The sequence below is a fragment of the Carassius auratus genome, unplaced genomic scaffold (assembly GCF_003368295.1).
Source record: "Carassius auratus strain Wakin unplaced genomic scaffold, ASM336829v1 scaf_tig00005965, whole genome shotgun sequence".
NCBI classification, from domain to species: Eukaryota; Metazoa; Chordata; class Actinopteri; order Cypriniformes; family Cyprinidae; genus Carassius; species Carassius auratus.
In genome coordinates, this window is record NW_020523720.1 from 44,175 (window position 1) to 62,627 (window position 18,453).

Here is an 18,453-nt window from a genome sequence, read left to right on the forward strand (position 1 = left end):
GACGCAGAACTCATCACAAAAACACCCACCACGGTTGCATTGGCTATTCGTTCCAGAACAGCAGAGTACTGTGGGTACTGCACACTGACCTGAAAGATACAAGACATGAACACAGAACACTCATTTAACAAAGATGTTCATCCTTTGCTTTTCTAGGGCTTTCCTTTTGTGAAACACAGATCTGATGCTCTGCAGCTGCATTCCCCCATCTAGTCATATACAGTGCAGTGTGTCAAATGGTCGTGTTTTTACTTTGTCTGACATTTCTTTGCATCTGGTAATGCATTATACAAATTGGAACAATCCTGGATAGATTTGCAGCTAACAGTTTGATTGTATTGAAAATAAATTTATTTATGAGTTTATTGAAGACATAATTTTTACATATTAAAAATACTGCATAAAAAATGAAATATTTGATGTGCAAATTTTCCCCTTGTTTTTGATCAATTGAAAACTACAAGTAGACCTGACAATATGTATGACTGTATTTGCATAAAAAAAATAAAAACAGAAATAATTTCATCTTTTCAGACATTAACCTTGTGATTGATGGTATGACTGTCTAACATGAAACAACTTAAAATTAATACTTTACATCATTTCACAATCTTAATATCCACTGCTCTCATTCATAAAAAACTATGTCCAGATTTGATAGTTTTGTGCTATTAATTTTTTTTTTTAATAGGCTGTTTAAAAGCATTTGTTTCCTTCGAAATATACTCCTCATACACATAAGCAGTGTCAAAAAAAAATAAAAAACACAAAATGTTGGATAGTTCTCCCCCAAATTTAAAGTTGTCATAATATTCTCACTCCCATGTTATTCCAAACCTATATGAATTTATTTCTTCAACTGAACACTAACTGAGACTTGTTATAGCACTTGCATATCATTGCTCTCTCGCTGATTTTGATTGCTTCCATTGTTCTCATTTGTAAGTCGCTTTGGATAAAAGCGTCTGCCAAATGTAAATCTACTGTAAATGAACACAAAATAAGATATTTTGAAAAATGTGGGTAACCAAACAGTTGTAGTCTTTATCGATTCGATTTCATACTTTTCTATCAATGGTTTGCTTTAAGCTCTTATAAATCTTTTGTTTGCTGTATTGTCTCACTAATGTTAACAGAAAGTTACACTCTTACACACAAATATATATATAGATTTAATTGTTTTGTTCTACTACTAATACAAATAAAAACATACTTATCATACACACAACCCACAAAAATAACACAAAATGATAGAGCACATGGTTTAAGTTCTTGAATTAAATTTTTCTTTGCTGAAGCATATTGTCGGTCTTACCTGAAACCTGGTTTCTGTCACTTTGGACCAGGAACAATAAAAAGAGCCAGCAGTGAGCACTTGAGACCTTCATCTTAGTTCAGCTGAGTGTGAACAGTGTAGTTTGAGTGTTTTTAAAGAAAAGCATTATTGAAATCCACACCCAGACACCAGCATAATTTCCTTGTATGACCCGTGTTTTAAACATTTAGCTTTTTATATATATCTTGTCATTCAGGTTCATCTGTGGCTGATGAGGAATTTAACATTTAACATGTTACTTCCTGTCTGTCTGAAGTGAAATACTAATCTTCCAAATAGAAGAAGAGTGCAGGAAAACTTTTCTATTGAACACTGCTGTAGAAATCAACAAATGCAATATATATATGTATTGTGCAATATATACCATTCCACATTCAAAGTCACTTAAATCACCTTTCTTCCCCATTCTGATGCTCGGTTTGAACTTCAGCAAGTCATCTTCACCACATCTAGATGTCTAAATGCATTGAGTTGCTGCCATGTGATTGGCTGATTAGCGATTTGTGTTACCAAGCAATTGAATAGGTGTACCTAATAAATTGGCCTGTGATTGTATATATCATTTTTAAATCGCTTCTTCTTACTGGCATCCGGAGAAGCATTTTTTGCTTTGACACTTGACATCAAGGGCAGAAAAAAATTTACCTAAAAAAAATTTTTTTTAAGTGGAATGCAGGAAAACAGTTCTGCTACAAAGATTGCAACACAAAAATGGTTTGTGTTATGTATATAATTCCAAATATTTTCCTTGAACAAAGTACACAAGCAGATGAAATTATAAAACTCAGAGGATACGCAGATTCAAATTTGAATAAATTGTTTTATTAACAAGGTTAGGGAGGAGCACGATCAGATAATCAATCAATTTGGCACAGTAGCAACTCGGTTAGCTAACCATCCTGATTAGCACAATACACACACACACACATATATATATATATTTGCAGCCTACCTACCTCTGTCCTGCTACAGTTTTCCGGCATCCAGCTTCATTCCACTGCCAAAATATATAAAAACTTGAGCTCTTCCCATCTAAAAACGAGCTGGACGCTCCATCGCAAACCACATGCTCTAAGGCACATCTCGATCAAGCCTCCGGCTCAAATGCAGCTCTCTCTGTCGGTTCCAAGGCACTTCCTCCTCAGCCTGTTTCCACCGCCGATCACACACACCTTGGCACACGGGTGGAGGCCTTCAAGGCCAGCTACTCACACACCTAAGCCATAAAGTCTCTGTTCACCTCCACCATCGAGACAACCATCACAATCCCTAACATCTTCATATGCCTTGGCTTCATCATCCTTCCCTCCTATTGGGAAATGGACCATTGCGGGATTGGTACAAGCGCTGTCAAACTCTGAAGTTGAGTTTTCTCGCTCAACTTTATGATCTGTACCTGTATCTCTCTGGAAAATGTAATTTCACCCACATCCAAAAAGATAACTAAAGCCCCCAACACTTAAAGTTATCATGTCTCTCTAATGTGGTCTTCTTCCAGTTCTGGCTCCTGTCATGCATCAAGACAAAGCAGGCCTTAAGTAAACATGGGCCGCGCACCAAACTTGGCCGCTGCTCACACTGCATTACCTCCTTCCTCTTCTCAACCAATCACTGTGGCACCTTCAACTACCGTGCCACATGCAGCATTGCCCACTGTCATGGTTTTACAACCTCCTATCCTTCCCACACTCTTTCTTCTATGTCCGGCTGCAGACGCTAGCGTGAGGCAGCGTCCGCTAATTCCTCAAGCTCATCCACGCTACCCTTACCCTTCTGCTACTCTTTGGGGAAGTCATGGCCTAATGGTTAGAGAGTCGGATTCGCAATCGAAAGGTTGTGAGTTCGAGTCTTGGGACGGAAGGAATTGTGGGTGGGGGGAGTGCATGTACAGTGCTCTCTACACCCTCAATACCACGACTTAGGTGCCCCATTAGCAAGGCAGCGAACCCCCAACTGCTCCCCATGTGCCGCAGCATAAATGGCTACCCACTGCTCCGGGTGTGTATTCACAGTATGTGTGTTCACTGCTCTGTGTGTGTGCGCTTTGGATGGGTTAAATGCAGAGCACGAATTCTGAGTATGGGTAACCATACTTGGCTGAATGTCACTTCACTCACTTCACTCTTTTTCCCTATCAATGGCCAGCAGCCCCCGCTGCAGATGTCCAAGTAGGGTATCATCAGCCAGCAACGCAAGCTTACTGGCCTCCATCTTTTCCTTCTACCTCTTCCTACAGGCTTCCCCAAGCACCAGGGGGCTAACATTAATCAGTGCATGAGGCTGCCACCACAAACGGTTATGGCCCCTCCATATCTTCCTTCTAACCCTTATATGCAATCTATACCTCAGTACACTTTATTCACAGCAATCCCTCTACCTACCCCACCGAATGCCACCACTCTGGAACCACCTCCGGATATATTTGAGATATACATGTACTCCTAGAATCTGTGTTTTCATTATTATACGGTAGAGGACGCTAGTACACATCTTCTGTTCAGATTTTGCAAAAAAATAAAAAAAAATTGTGAAGAAGAAAAAAGAAACATCGGATACTAACACATAACACTATCATCTGACATTCAACAGCATCAAAACTGTAACGTTATGGAATAAAATGTCGACCAATGAAGAGGTAATAATTACACTCAAGCTTTGGGGTGTTGATCGACTCCATCCACATTTTGATTAAACTCATTAAAGTTTAAAAAAAAGAATGCATGAAGCTAGAATAAAATGTTTTCATTTACAAGCAGATACTCTGTTCTTTCTTTGGATGTTTTGTATGTTCAGATATTCATGTAACAAAATGTATACACATTAAAACCTAAATAGGGACATAGTAGTACACTTAAAGTATGATGTAAAATTCACTTAAAGAAAACTTAGGAGTATACTTGAAGTATAAAACTACTAACATAGAGGTAAACTAGTAGTGAACTCAAAGGTTGCTACTGTTATACTTAAAGTATACTTAAAAGTACACTTTTATATACTAGAAAGATGGCCAATTTTTTCCCAAGGAGTATTGAAACTGTACACTTACAAGTATACTACTAGAACACTGATATTTGTATACTTGCTACACACTTGAAAAGTATACTTAATAAAATAAACTTGAAGTATACTACTTTTTCATAAGGGATGACAGGAATGCTGGAAAACATTTAGTAACATCTGAATAATGTGCAGAATCATAAAGTTACAAAGTTACAGAAATAACAGGACCTTCAGAAGGAGTTGCTGAATGAAATTAATGTTTATTAAATGAAAGAAAAAACATATCTGACATAAAATTAACATACATATACATAAAAAATTTGACAAAAAGAAGTTAACTCGTTTTTGAAATGATAAAACAATAGGTAAATTGTTGAAAATTAAAACAAGTATTTGGAAATCTTGTGGACATTTTTCAAACATTAATGTAACGTTATCATAGTTCACGTGATGTGGTTCCTCTGCAAGGAGACGTGTAAACTTCACTGACACTAGAGAAAAACACCTTTTAACATCTTTCTGTGGTGCAATATGAATATGTAATATGAAGTGTAATATGAAATGACTATGTTAGAGGTGATAAGAGTTACTTCCTAAGTGAACAACACTAACACACCAAATGATCTTGCTAAAACAAAGAGGTCCATATTGACAGATGACAGGTGCTTTCAGCTAATCGTTTGCCTCATATGAAGAAGTATCTGGCTCAAGCCCAGGAACGTTCCCTTAACAGCTGGGACCGCCTGCATACCAAAGATAAAAAGCAAATAATACAGATGTCAATCATGTTTGTAAAAAAAAAAAAACAAGCTAATATCAGTGGTTCTTAAACAATTGACATATATACATGACCTTTAATAAATTAATAATCATACCATATTATGCAATTAATGCAGTAAGTAAATTATCACACATTCATATACAGTATACACACACACACGCATATATATATATATATATATATATATATATACAGCATATATAAATAAATGATAAAAGGCTCTCTACCTCCGTCTATTTTTGCTAATGCTGTCAGAATATCCATGCGTGTCAGAGACCGTGATCTCTGCAGAGACAGAGAGATAGGTTTCACAGGCATGCTTTGGTACTAATGTTAGACGATATGTGTATTTAATTTATCTACAACTATTGAACACATTAGGTTGCTTATACTAAGGGCCGCATCAAAGTAGAAACATACCGCTACAGGCTCCTCTGTGCAGTGAAATGTCATCAATGGCAACATCTGACAAGGCTGAGCTACCTCTGCGTCCCTCAAAGATCACCTGATGGAACAATAACATGTTTTTTTTTTAAAAAAGATTGCTTTACATGTTTTAGTATGTTTAATATCTAATGTGTTCAATTAAAATAAATTACTGACCTGAAACTTAACATCTGGTCTCAGGTCCACCCGTGCAAGATGCCACATGTTACCCTGGTCATCGCTCTTCCTCCACACCTCTTTGGCCACATTGCCATATTGCAGCAGGTAGACACTCAGTCCCATGGTCCAGCTGGAGCCATACATGTGGTACCAGAACTGAAGACACTGAGGTTGAGGGTCAGCACATTCTGCACTGAGGAGACGAGCTGTGTCACCATGAGTTACACTGTCATCCTCAATGTACATATAAAAGCCACCTGGAAAAGGAAAAGGAGACATTTGGAAAATGGTCAAGAACTTGACCAGTATGTTATATAATCTGGGAAATTAACCTACTTCCTGTTGTGTGGTCAGAGGAGGGACCAGTCATTGAAGTGGGGGTGGAGCCGCTGTGTCTTGTCCAATCAAAAACATCAGTCACCATCTGAGTCCAACTGCAGATGTCGCTTTCAAAATCACAGTTTATTCTGCAAGCTGTCAAAAGAAAGCAATCGTATAATCATACCAAGCAGTTAACCATACTCTGATCCACAAAGATGATGCATGTGAGAGCATTTTTAAACATCAAAAACTATTGACCAATTTGGAGTGGACATCACAGTTATGTCACTTACAGCTGCGCAGTCATTGTGGTGGCAGAAAAACAGTGGAGGGAAAAGGGTAAAATCCATTAAATAAGAGAACAATTATATTGTTGGCTTTTGGGTGTCAGAATTGGAATATAAATAATTTTTATTTAACACTGTTGTCAAAGACACTATTTGAAGCTGAACGCAAACGTTTAAATCTGGATGAAACCTGCTGTTATTACCCTACTTTTAAAGCATTCATTTGATTTAAACAATAAATCTATATAATATTCACATAAGGGAAATTATTGTATGAGCCCTACAGTTATACTATTAAAAACTATGTTTTTTTAAACAATTTTGCATAACATTTACCTATTTTATATTACAATTCTGATCTTTTTCTTGCAAATGCAAGTTTTTATTTCCTTTCCTACCTTGACTCAACAATTGTGAGTTTGTCGATTCTGAGGTGTGTGATTATTAACTCATGATTCTGAGCCTAGTTGAAAAGAGAGAATAACGAGTTGTGAGATATAATTTCGGAATTGCAAGAAAAAAGTCAGAAGTCTGCGTTAAAACTGTTATATTGCCATCCGATAGACTTTTAGTGTTTGCAAACACTAAAATTGGTCTATAAAGTGATATCTGATATCTCCCAAATCCCTGTCCCCTTTTGTGTATAACTCCCAATTTTCACTATCCATCAACTTTATATTTTTATTCACAATTGCATTGAAGATATACTGTACATTTCATCAGTTCATGCATCCCATGACAATCAAACTCATGTTCTTTGCAGTCTGAACTACAAAAGCATGTACAGGAACAATGACTTACGAATACTGTGTCAATATCTGATGTCACTTGATAAGTCAACAGGTGATGAAAATAAATTGTGTTGTGAACAGTGTTTTACATCACTTGTACATTAATATTATTACAGGAAGTCTTACTTGGATGGGGGTCAATTAAGTTTGGAGTATATGGATGGGGTCCCAGAGTGGTCAAGTCCACATCTTCTTCAGACAAATCTGCCAATGTTTTGAGATCAAAGTAATTGGAGATCTTTTTAATCATAAATATTCAAAACGATTATATATATAATACACTTTAAATATAAATAAATATTCAGTTAACAATAGCATTTCTGAAGGAGAGTCTGAAGTAGTGAACTAGTATTTTTAAGATGAGCAAAGCTTAAAAAAAAAAAAAAAGCTGAAATTAGTCACAGAACATGCCACATTTATATCTACAACACTTACAGCCACATGCACCATGCATTATGGTCAAATCGTCTATGGACACATCTGAGCGAGGATCTGAGCCCCTGATGCCTTCTATGATGATCTGAAACAACAAACAATCACTCATCCATCATGTATAACATGTCTGCCTAGAGCACTTACACTTTTGTCCTCTGAATTCATTGACATCAATGCATTGCACAGTACTTGCAATGTACACATATAGTAATTTACCTGGAATGGCTGTTGTGGTTTGATTTCAACCTGGCCTTGGTACCATCTGTTTCCATGGTTGTTGGTTCTGGACCATATTTTTATGAAACGACTGTTCTCAAATATGTAGAGGTTGAGTGACATAGCAGTTGCCAGGCCGTACATGTGAAACCAGAAACTCAAACACTGCTTGCTGGAGGTGTGACAGACGGGACTCATTATTCGGGCTGAGTCGCCATGGACCACACTATCCCCCTCAATATACATGTAATAGCCACCTATATAAAACATTCAGAGAGTCAGAGAGACGAATAAGGCAGTCGACTCAGTTTTTTGAGGTATTTAAGTAAGTCTGCTCCACAGAGTGCCATGAGAATCCCATAGTCTACTTCAGATTGTATAAACCAGTTTGCCCAGCAAACCTACTTCCTGTGGTGTGGTCACCGGATGGCCCAGTAAAGTTTGATGGCGTTGATCCTGACCATCTGGTCCAATCAAAACTGTCTTGGATAAGTTGTTCCCACCCACATTCATCCTGGTCAAAGTTACAGCTCCATGGACAACCTGTGTGTTGACAAAATAATTAAAATAAAAGCAGAAAAAAAGACAGACAGACAGACAGATAGAAGATAGATTGCTTACTTTCAGATGGTTTAGTTGGTGTGGGGTCCTCTGTTGGCAGTGGATTGGCAACTGTATGGAAACGGAAAAATTGAATATACTGAAACACATCTCGGCTAAAAAAAATAGATTTGAATAAGACATCTGAATAATACAAATATGATATTATAATATTTTATGATAATGTTTTTCAGAAGCACTTACAACACAAGGTGTGATTCCTCCAGTCTGGCAGAAAGACCAGAGCTATTTCACAAGCAGACACATAGTCCTCCAAAGAGGTGCAGAACTTAGCTTTGTCACCTTTGGAAATACAGTAATCAAAAACACAGCTGCTGACATAAATCTGTGGCGGAACAAACCAGTGGCACTCTTTGAAAGCATCTTCAAACAGTTCACTGCACTTTGTATATGCTTCATCCTCCAGGTCTGGATGACACTTAGGGGGGTCCCGAAAGCCATTACTGCAACTGAAAAAACAAACAAACAGGACATTATGTATTTATTTGATATTACAGTGTTGTTTTTAATCATAAGAAATAGATTAATAATAGATTAATACATTAATAATAGATAAAAAATAACACATCATTTTAATAGTTTAACTTTTTGCCTCTTTGTACTTCACATTCGATTAATTAGATACTGTTACTTTATCATTTGATTACCACACTGGATCACCGAGTCAATGACTTGAAGTTGTTTCGGGAATGAACCTTGAATGATTCATGAATGAATCACTCAAAACATCTTTATGAACATGATCAGTCGTTGAAAAAATCTGACTCACAATAATGATCCATTCACGAAACGGCACTTCTTACATTAACAAGCCAAGAAGAGCAGGAGTGAATGTCATTTGGAGAGAATTGGTATTTCATTTGAAAACTTCACTTTAAGTCTCTTCATCTCACAAAACTATCATGGAATACAGAGCCCTTCTGTTCCCACTTTGTCAAAAAAAAAAAAAAACAAAAAAAAATTGAACTATCTTGTGACCTCAAGATACTAACTCGTGGCCTCATGATAAGTAACTCGTGGCCTCAAGATAAGTAACTGATGGCCTCAAAAATATGAAGAAGAATTATAAAGGACTATGCAAATGCAGCCTCAGTAAAGATGTACAGTACATTACTGTATTAACAGAATTGAATTGATTGTGATGAACAGTTCTAGTAAATAAATAGAAGCAGAACTGCAGCAAACTATATTACACTGAATATTAAAACAGAGAATATTGCACAGACTGTGAAGTATTACATTGCACTACAGTACAGGGTCCAGTGTAATAACAAAGGGTCCATGTGTCAGACACTTCACTATCTTGAGGCCACGAGTTACTATCTTGAGTATTTTTTGTGTATGTGTTTGTCTGAACGTTGAGTAAACAAATCTGTCAAGTGCAACATCTGTCAGTGTAATTGCGCAATACAATATAAATGGTCGGTCAATCAATTCAACTGAATATTTTAGGAATTACTATAATTTCTGTGAGGAGTCCGAGCTCTTACGGCCAGTCGCTGTCGTTGGTATTCCAGCTGCTGGCGAACTCGTGCGAATTCGCTACTGTGTTGCCGTCGGGTTTCAGAAAATCGTCAAACTGACTTCCGGAGTAGGTCCCGCACAGGCCGCACAACACTCCTCTGTAGCGCTCATCCACCTGGACGAACAGCCTGGCGTTTCCAAACAGCAGCCTCAGTCCGAAGTTTGTATTAACCTGAGCGTAAGGTCCCGACTGAAACACAGACACAGAGGAACCAAACTTCGCAGGGAGACGAACTTCACTACCGTTTGCCTGGAGTGAAAAAACAAAACAAAACAAACAATGAGTGAAGGTAAGGGACTTTCGAGTCTATCTCATCAGGCCTTCCAAGAAAATGAGGCGAAGATTGAGGACCGTTACGACTTAACGATTGCATGTATTTTATTATCTTATTTTTATGTTAATTAATTAATCAGCATGAAGTAGGCAGATTTTTTACACTTCGTTAATTTTTTGTTTTTGTGTTTATGTCCATCTTTACATTTACATTACTTGTAGCTTATTTTAAGTTCACTTTAATGTAATACTTTATTGTAGTTTGCCTAGTGTAATCTCCTTCAAACCAATGCTTTCAGAATCTTTGTCATTTTATTTTCTATGTTTCTGGCAGCTGATGCCAAATTGACATTTGTATTGTAGTAAAAATAACTGGAGTAAGTTGTGTATTTGATTATAATTCTAATCATTGCTGGTCATGAAAAAATGTGCTTAGGTCCAGAGAGTGTCACTTACTGATGACATGATGAATGCTTTGTTTAAAAATTGTTTAAAAAAATTGCTGCTTTAAAAAAAAATGCAATTTGATCTGAAGTATTATTGCAGCTATATATCATTGCCAGAGGCCTAATTATATGAAGCAGAAGTGACTATCAGGACACTCCTCAAATGTTATCACTGAAAGATAACATGTGGCGTCATAATCAAACACATATCTTATCACTTCCTTTTAAAATATGAACATTTTACTTACTGTTAACACTAATTATGGGTCATATATTTCAGATGGCAGCTCCTGCACGCATTTCTTCTTTTGAACTACCCATATATATCATGATTGATTAGTTACATAATGGAAGATTAGTGTTACATGGAAAACTGTGGAGGCATCACAAAAATCCCCTCAATGTACACTAACAAAGTAGTTTATTTGCTTGTCTTGTTCTTTGGGAATATTTCTTCCATTGTTTTTCTGATCACAAGTATAATCGCCAGATTGATGTGTAAATCTGGATGGTCATTTGTTGATCCATTTATCTGTTACAAGGTTGCTGAAATTGGTCATTTTTTGCATATTTTTTGGACTGGGCAGTTTTGAGTTCTTAAATGCGTGAAGGTGTTCATAGTATTCCAATGATATGATTCAAAAAGTTAATCAATCAATCAATCCATAAATAAATATTTATATTTGCATCGCATATTTGTGGTGTAGCTAAATACATTTCTCAGTATGCACATTGACAGTGTAGTTAAGTCCAAATGAATGACAAAAACAAGATACTCACATAAACCTGCTTGTTCTTCCCGATGACAATATGTAGGCCTTCCATGTCTAGAGCTACAGAGTTAAGGGAGGAAGTTGCAGAGTTGTTCTGTCCCTCATTTCGTGCTGTTATTGTGAACTGGGTTTCAGTTGGCCCACAGGTCTTTGCTATGGTGTAGTTGCAGGTGCCCCAGAAAGTGTAGGCCTTGCCATCGAAAGTGATGTAATGTGGGTCACCGTAGACACTGCATGTCACTGGGTTGGATGGGAAGCAACCCAAGACCCCGTCCTTAACCATGCACACTTCGTCTGACTTGCAGGCTGTAGGTGAACATTGGATGGTCCCATTGCCCAAACACTGGCACTGTTGCTCACATTCACCCTTCATAAATGTCTCTCTGATCTGGATAGGACAGGAAGAGAAAGATTAAAATATACAATTTTAGTAAAATATAATATGTATTAACAAACATTCTATTCTATTTACTGGTGCTTTGACTGAATCGTTTGTATATACATGCATAACATTTTAATATTTTAAATTAATTGAATTATTATATATTTTTTAAATAATAATAATAATAATATATATATATATTTAATATATAACACTTAAATTCTGAAAAGAAATGTTTGTAAATTTTAAAGTTAAATTAAGAGCTCAAACTCCATTTCACTGACCAAACTGAATGGAATCAAAATTTCTGCATTGACTTGTAATAAATAAATAAATAAAACTGATTACAAGTCATGATATGTGTGTGTGTGTGTGTGTGTGTGTGTGTGTATTTATGTACATTAGGGACGTATTGATTCACTCAACTTACGATACGATTCACACAATTTCACGATTCAATTGACTCACAATTTTTTTTTTTACAAAATGAAATTGCAGATATTATACAGTAAATGAAAAGGTGTCATTTTATTCGGCTATTGCTTCACGTTTCTTTGTGAAATTGCAATATAACAAGATTACATTTACATTTTTAAATAAACCCCAAGTCTATTGAGTAAGTTACACAAGTAAAATAAATCTCCTAATATGATCAAATTAAGGTGTTGTCTGTGCTCTTTCCATTTCAAATTAGAGGCAACTATTGTATTTTAATCATGATCCAAACAAAGATGCAGTATGAGTTTGCTTAAAAATTTGAAGCAAAAACAGAATGGTCTGACTTTATTTATGTGAAACTATACTAAATAATATAATAATATATAATATATGTGTGTGTGTGTGTGTGTGTGTGTGTGTGTAGCTAGATAGATATAAATAATGATGTGAGGATAACAATAAGAAGGCTAAGCTGCTGTACCGGAGAATGCTGTCCATTAGCCCAACATCCACAGTCTTTAGCTAGCACACATGATCCTCCGCTGAGCATGAAGCCATCGTCACACTCACAGCGTTCCTCACATATCCCACAAGACCCTGTACCGTCCTGGCTGGAGCAGGTCTTAGGGCAGCCGCTGGCACAGGCGTTATAGTGGCTGTGTAGGCCACATGCCACAGCTAAAACAGAAACCCAGAGAGTTAAACATAAATAGTAAGTACATTTGTGGTTTGTAATGGAAAGTTACGTGCCAGCTGGTGAAAATGTGGGAGATGATTAATTAATAACCAGTGACTATGTCTAGTACTTCTGTGTGGGTCGTTAGGAGGAGACTGGACTCCTGATTACAGAGAGGCCTTAATTTATATTCATGATTAACCTAATAATACTGGAAATACTTTAATTACTTGTCTCTGTTGTTTGATAGTTTTGGATGGAAATTAGAAACTAAGGCTTTAAACTTATATCCAAGGTCCGATGCATTTTTATAGAGTTCCAGTCTAATGTCTTTAATGTTGCTACGAGTGTAAAAATATTTTCAGTTCATTCAGTTATAAAACTGTGACAGACTGCTAGAGTCTGAATAATAATTGGGGTTCTAACTGGAGTTGTTAAAGGAAAAATCAGCACTTATCAGCATTCCCTTCTCTTGTTTATGAGTACTTATTTATTTTAATTTGAATATTATACCTTTTTCTATAGTAAATTTCAAAAGGAATATGTGTCTATATTATGTATTGTACATCAGAATGTGATGCCTAAATTCCTAAATGCATAATTTATTAAAATAAATTAATTTACAATATTGGCTAATTATCGGCCATCACCCAAAATAAATGACTGGCTTATCAGAATCAACCATAATTTTGGTAAATCAGGTATTGCATCAGTAATGCATAATGAAATATTCATTCACATTTTGAAGTCCACTTAAAATGACAACTTTACAGATCAAATAATAAACTTTTTTTTTTTAAACTGAATAAATCATGGCAAAAAAAAAAGCCTTATACATTTCCATTGTGGGATATATATATATATATATATATATATATATATATATATATATATATATATATATGTATGTATATATATGCTAAGTACATACGACAGAATGTTGAGTTCCTCCATGCCAGAACAGAGATTCCAACTTCGTTGCAGGTGGCATCAAAAGCCTCAATCGCATTGCAGAGGGCATCAGGATCTCCTTGAGTTGAACACATATCAAACATGCAGCTTTGGAAGAAACTATCTGCATTCAGAACAGATGAGCACATTGAGAAGGGCCCTTGTCTGGATGTTAGCATGCCACAGTAAGCCTCGCTGGCGTACTGCTGCTCCTCTGCGTCTGTACAGACCCTTGGCAGGGAGGGCTCCTCACACATGCTCTGACCTAAAACATGCCTGTCCTGCACCAGTGACCCTTCTGGGATCTTGAAGTCATCTTCTGTCTCATGGTTAAAGTTGCCACACATGCCACAGATTCTGTTTGAGTAATGGCTAGGGACGATCACCTGAATGGAACCGGATTGCATGTAGAAGATGGACAGTTTGAAGTCTGTCTGGAGTACCAAAGCATTTCTCTGGGCATTAACCGTAACTCTGTTTCCTTCCAGGAGTAGAGGGAGATTATTCCAAATCCCATTAACCTGATTAGGGCAATAATGGAAAATGGTTGAAGGAGTGGTTAACACAAAAAAATGGAAATTTGCTCACCTTCAGGCCATCCAAAATGTAGTCCAGTGGATCCCCTGCAGTGAATGGGTGCCGTCAAATCCATCAATTGGCACTTGTGAAGTGAAGTGAAACACTGTGTGTTTATAATAAATCCATCCCATGGACTCTCATTCTAACTGCACCCATTCACTGCAAAGAATCCATTAGTGAGCAAGTGATGTAATGCTAAAGTTCTCCAAATATGACCTGATGAACAAACAAACTCCTCTACATTTTTGATTGCCTGAGTGAGGACATTTTCAGTAAGTGTAAACTATTGCTTAAGATGAAAGACAAATGTTATATCTAATCATCATAAATTGTGGTTGATTGCTCACCATGACTTTTCTTCTCTCTGTCCTCATCATGGTCACTCTCAGACCGTGTACAATGATGTTCACTTGCTGAATGGAGGATACGTGCGAGTCCCCTTTATTTTCATTTTGCACCTCCACTGTGAACTTCGGAAGCAACCCTGACTCATCGCACACCTTTGACAAGACGTAGGTACAGGGACCCTCAAATTGTAAGCTGACCCCATCAAAAGTAGTGTAGTGTGGGTCAGAGGCCACATAGCAGGTGCCAAAAGTGTTGTTGGACCAAGAGATGTGAGAACAGATGAGTTGCTCATCAGTGCAAGTGCACCGAGTGCTTTTATTAGTCCAAAATATGCCTCCTCGCTGACATTGTGGCCCTATAGATGATATATTAACATTTTACTACTATTTTACTTAAAGGACAGTAAATGTGGTGAATTTAGCCTGAATATGTTTGTGTATTGGTAAGTGATGTACTAGGTCAACATAATGATAATCACATGTCACTCACCACATTGTCCCTTCCGAATTCCTATTCTATCAAAGGCAGTTGCTTCATCGCCATGCAGACCTTTTATTAGCTCAAAAACAACCTGCCAGAGAACACAATTAAGTTTCATCACTTGAGACACAAATGTTTTTAAATGCCTACAATTACATTTGTGCTCATTATTTTCAAAGATTTGTCTGTCTGTCTAACTAATGAAAAATAACTAGTAAGAAAATAATATTTTCTGCTATCTCTCACCATAAAGATGCCCAAAACCTAAATATGAATATTTAAATTGCTGTTCTGTACCTGTAAGTTGTCGCTGTCAGATTGCTTCGTCAGAGGGATGAAGACTTGTCTCCAGTCTCCACTGCTAGACGTCTCTGAGGTCCAAATCAGTGTCTGCTGAATGTCATCCACTAGCAAAACTCTGAGTTCAGAACTCTTCCTGTTAGGTCTATGGTACCAGAACTCCAAACAGGAGTCTTCCGAGATCTTAAGAAATCCACTCTTGAGACGAAATGCACCAGATGGATTCTCAGGATGGAAAGAAGTTTCCTCTGTAGCACACAGACAAAAAGGAAAAACAAGTATACATTTAAGGGATTTGCTGGAGAGCTTCTGAAATAATGTTAATATTGTCCGTTTTTATTTTCTGTGAACATTATTTCTCCTAAGGTTGTGATTTACAGTTTTATAATAACAAAAGTCGCTCAGTTTATGGTTAACACATGTATATTGATACATTGAGCATGCCCCTGTTCTTATAAGTAGTACAAAGCTGAAATAACAGTTTCATACAAAACTTAACTGCTATGAAGTTTATGTTCTCTAAACAAATTGAGTTTGTAATGAACAAGCAAAGCCTGTATTAGTAACATATGCTCTTTATATCATATACTTCATAGACTGACCTCTAATAGCATGCAGCCATAAATAATTATCAAATTACCTACTTGCAGACTCAGACAACATGCGCCACAAGTTAGACTCTGAACTTTGAGTTTTGTGAATTCTTACAGTGTACCGTGATGCCAAGTATTCACAAAAGTGCTTGAATGTGGTTCATAGTGTACTTGAAAGTTGAAGAACATAATTGGAGGAATGAGGAGTTAAAGAAGCTCTACATGCTGTTAGAAACCTGTTAACTGCAGGTGAATGGATTGGTGGTAAACACAAAGCAGCAACTGTTTCTGCAGCAATTCCGTCTCTGCAGTATAATTACCTGTTGCCGTCTGAGTGCTGATGGGTCCCTCAGAGGTCCAATCGCAGGATGCTGGCAAATCACTGCCAAAATCACACTTTGCGTAATAATCTACAGCTCAGGAGGGAAAAGTGATTAAGGGACAATAAAGTGGGGAATAAGAACCTAATCAAAAATGAGTAACAAACCAAAAACATAGTTCTGTTTATATATTTATAACGAATGTTAATGTCCCCAGTCACTCTTGCAAGAAATTGGTCGTACCAGTGTGAGTGCTTTTATTAGAGAAGTTGAAAAAGTTTTACAACTCATCAGAGTTAGCATGGTTTCTTACAGGTCCTCATTTCAGTAGTGCAGAAGTTGGTTTCACTTTACTCAAAGTTTTATACAGTATATATACTGCATTATAAAAGTAGTTTTATTGCATTAATTATGCTTTGTAATTCAGATTATAATACATTGCATGATCTCATGAATAATAGTAACCACAGTTAAAATACATTATAATACTTATCTATACATTGTTACACATTTAGAAAATATAATGCATTAAAACACAAACAAATCTTCAAATATTTTAATCCTTTTTAGTTAACAATTATTTATAAAAAAAAAATACAATGCATTACAACATTTCTCATTGATCATTTTATAATGCATTATACATAAAGGCTCTAAATCTTTATAGTAAACAGGGAACACATGATAGGAGAAAATTGTTAGCTTGAATGCATTGTAAGTCACTTTGGATAAAAGCGTCTGCTAAATGCATACATTTATTTATTAATTTAATTTATTTAGAATGCGTTATAATGGTTTAATAGGTTTAATAAAATGCATTATAAAAGGTGTAATAATTCATAGATAAATATTATAGTGCATGTGTATTTTGTAATATATTATAATGTAATTAAAACTTTAACACATTAATGACAACTAGTATTCATGACTTCATAGAAAACGTTTTATATTGTGCATTACAAGGCTAATGCTTTAATATATATATATATATATATATATATATATATATATATATATATATATATATATATATATATATATATATATGTAAATGCAAGTATATTTGAAGGTTTAAAGTGTAACTGCCCTAAATTTATAAACTTATAAAAGTTAGGCATCAGGATTTGTGCTAATAAAATGCTTACCTGCATTTAACCTCCAGTCAGGCAGAGCGAGTTGAATACTTCAGATGATGAATGGAGAAAGACTTGATGTTAACAAAAATGTAAAAGTCTCAGCTTTGTTAAGCACAATATAAGAGAAAGACAACCTACCCTGAATAAGCCTCGGTGTTGAAAGCACATAAATAGGCTACTACAGAGAGCAGCCCCAGGTGTGTGTCCCCTGGCATATTGTCTCTCCCAGTGTCCCGCTAATAAGTTCTGTAGTGTTGAGCTGATGTGGGTCTACCTCAGGACAATAAAAAGGGTTTAATGTTATGGCTGTTTTATGAAGGTGTTGAAAATGCACCATTTACCCTGAGAAGGTGAGGTGACGTTGATTGGGTCCCACTGAATTGGGAGGGGTTTTGATGTGTGTATATATAGTTACAGTAATAAAGATGAATCGAACGTTCATTGTACTTTATTTCATTCAGTTAAGTCCCAGTCATGTCCTTATCAAAGTCCAGTTATTGTCTTGCACCAACAACTTTAATTACTTCTGGCTTATGCAACATTGCTTTTGAAATATTAGATAACAATATCTCAAAGCAGGTTAATTTCTTGGGGAAAATAAAATCTCAACTAGCCCAAGCTGTTATATGCTGATCTCTTAGAATAGCCAAGGTGTTGTTTTTTTAGCTAGTTTCAGTAGTTGGCCTTTTTATTATTATATTATAATTATAATTATATTTTTACCAGTCTCTTCAGGTTATTTGAACCTTGCAAGGCCCTTTAAACTCTTACTGTTCTTCACTAAAAAATACATTTGTATAGATCAAACAAGAGAAAAACCATTGTTTAGATTGATGTCA

The 18,453-nt window shown here is 36.2% G+C and overlaps 1 protein-coding gene across 1 annotated transcript; it reads right to left on the bottom strand.

Moving 5' to 3' along the window:
• Nucleotides 1–4,870: 4,870 nt before the first annotated feature.
• Nucleotides 4,871–17,962, bottom strand: LOC113071113 (zonadhesin-like). Its single transcript, XM_026244476.1, has 21 exons — nt 17,753–17,962; nt 17,624–17,661; nt 16,479–16,568; nt 15,563–15,813; nt 15,275–15,356; nt 14,785–15,140; nt 13,839–14,379; nt 12,713–12,909; nt 11,419–11,799; nt 9,885–10,168; nt 8,578–8,843; nt 8,395–8,445; nt 8,179–8,316; nt 7,774–8,030; nt 7,558–7,642; nt 7,249–7,326; nt 6,060–6,212; nt 5,721–5,980; nt 5,538–5,622; nt 5,345–5,402; nt 4,871–5,079 (listed from the first exon to the last, which is right to left on the bottom strand). Exons 1-21 carry the CDS (start codon nt 17,827–17,829, stop codon nt 5,043–5,045), a joined length of 3,765 nt encoding a protein of 1,254 aa, XP_026100261.1. The 5' UTR covers nt 17,830–17,962; the 3' UTR covers nt 4,871–5,042.
• Between the last annotated feature and the right edge of the window lie 491 nt (nt 17,963–18,453).

Coding starts and splice junctions, on each gene's coding strand:
- LOC113071113 (XM_026244476.1), bottom strand. CDS start 17,829: ATGCCAGGGGACACACACCTGGGGCTGCTCTCTGTAGTAGCCTATTTA. Junction 10,169..11,418: donor GGAAGAACAAGCAGGTTTAT/GTGAGTATCTTG, acceptor TTTTCACTCCAG/GCAAACGGTAGTGAAGTTCG. Junction 8,031..8,178: donor CGGTGACCACACCACAGGAA/GTAGGTTTGCTG, acceptor TGTTTTATATAG/GTGGCTATTACATGTATATT.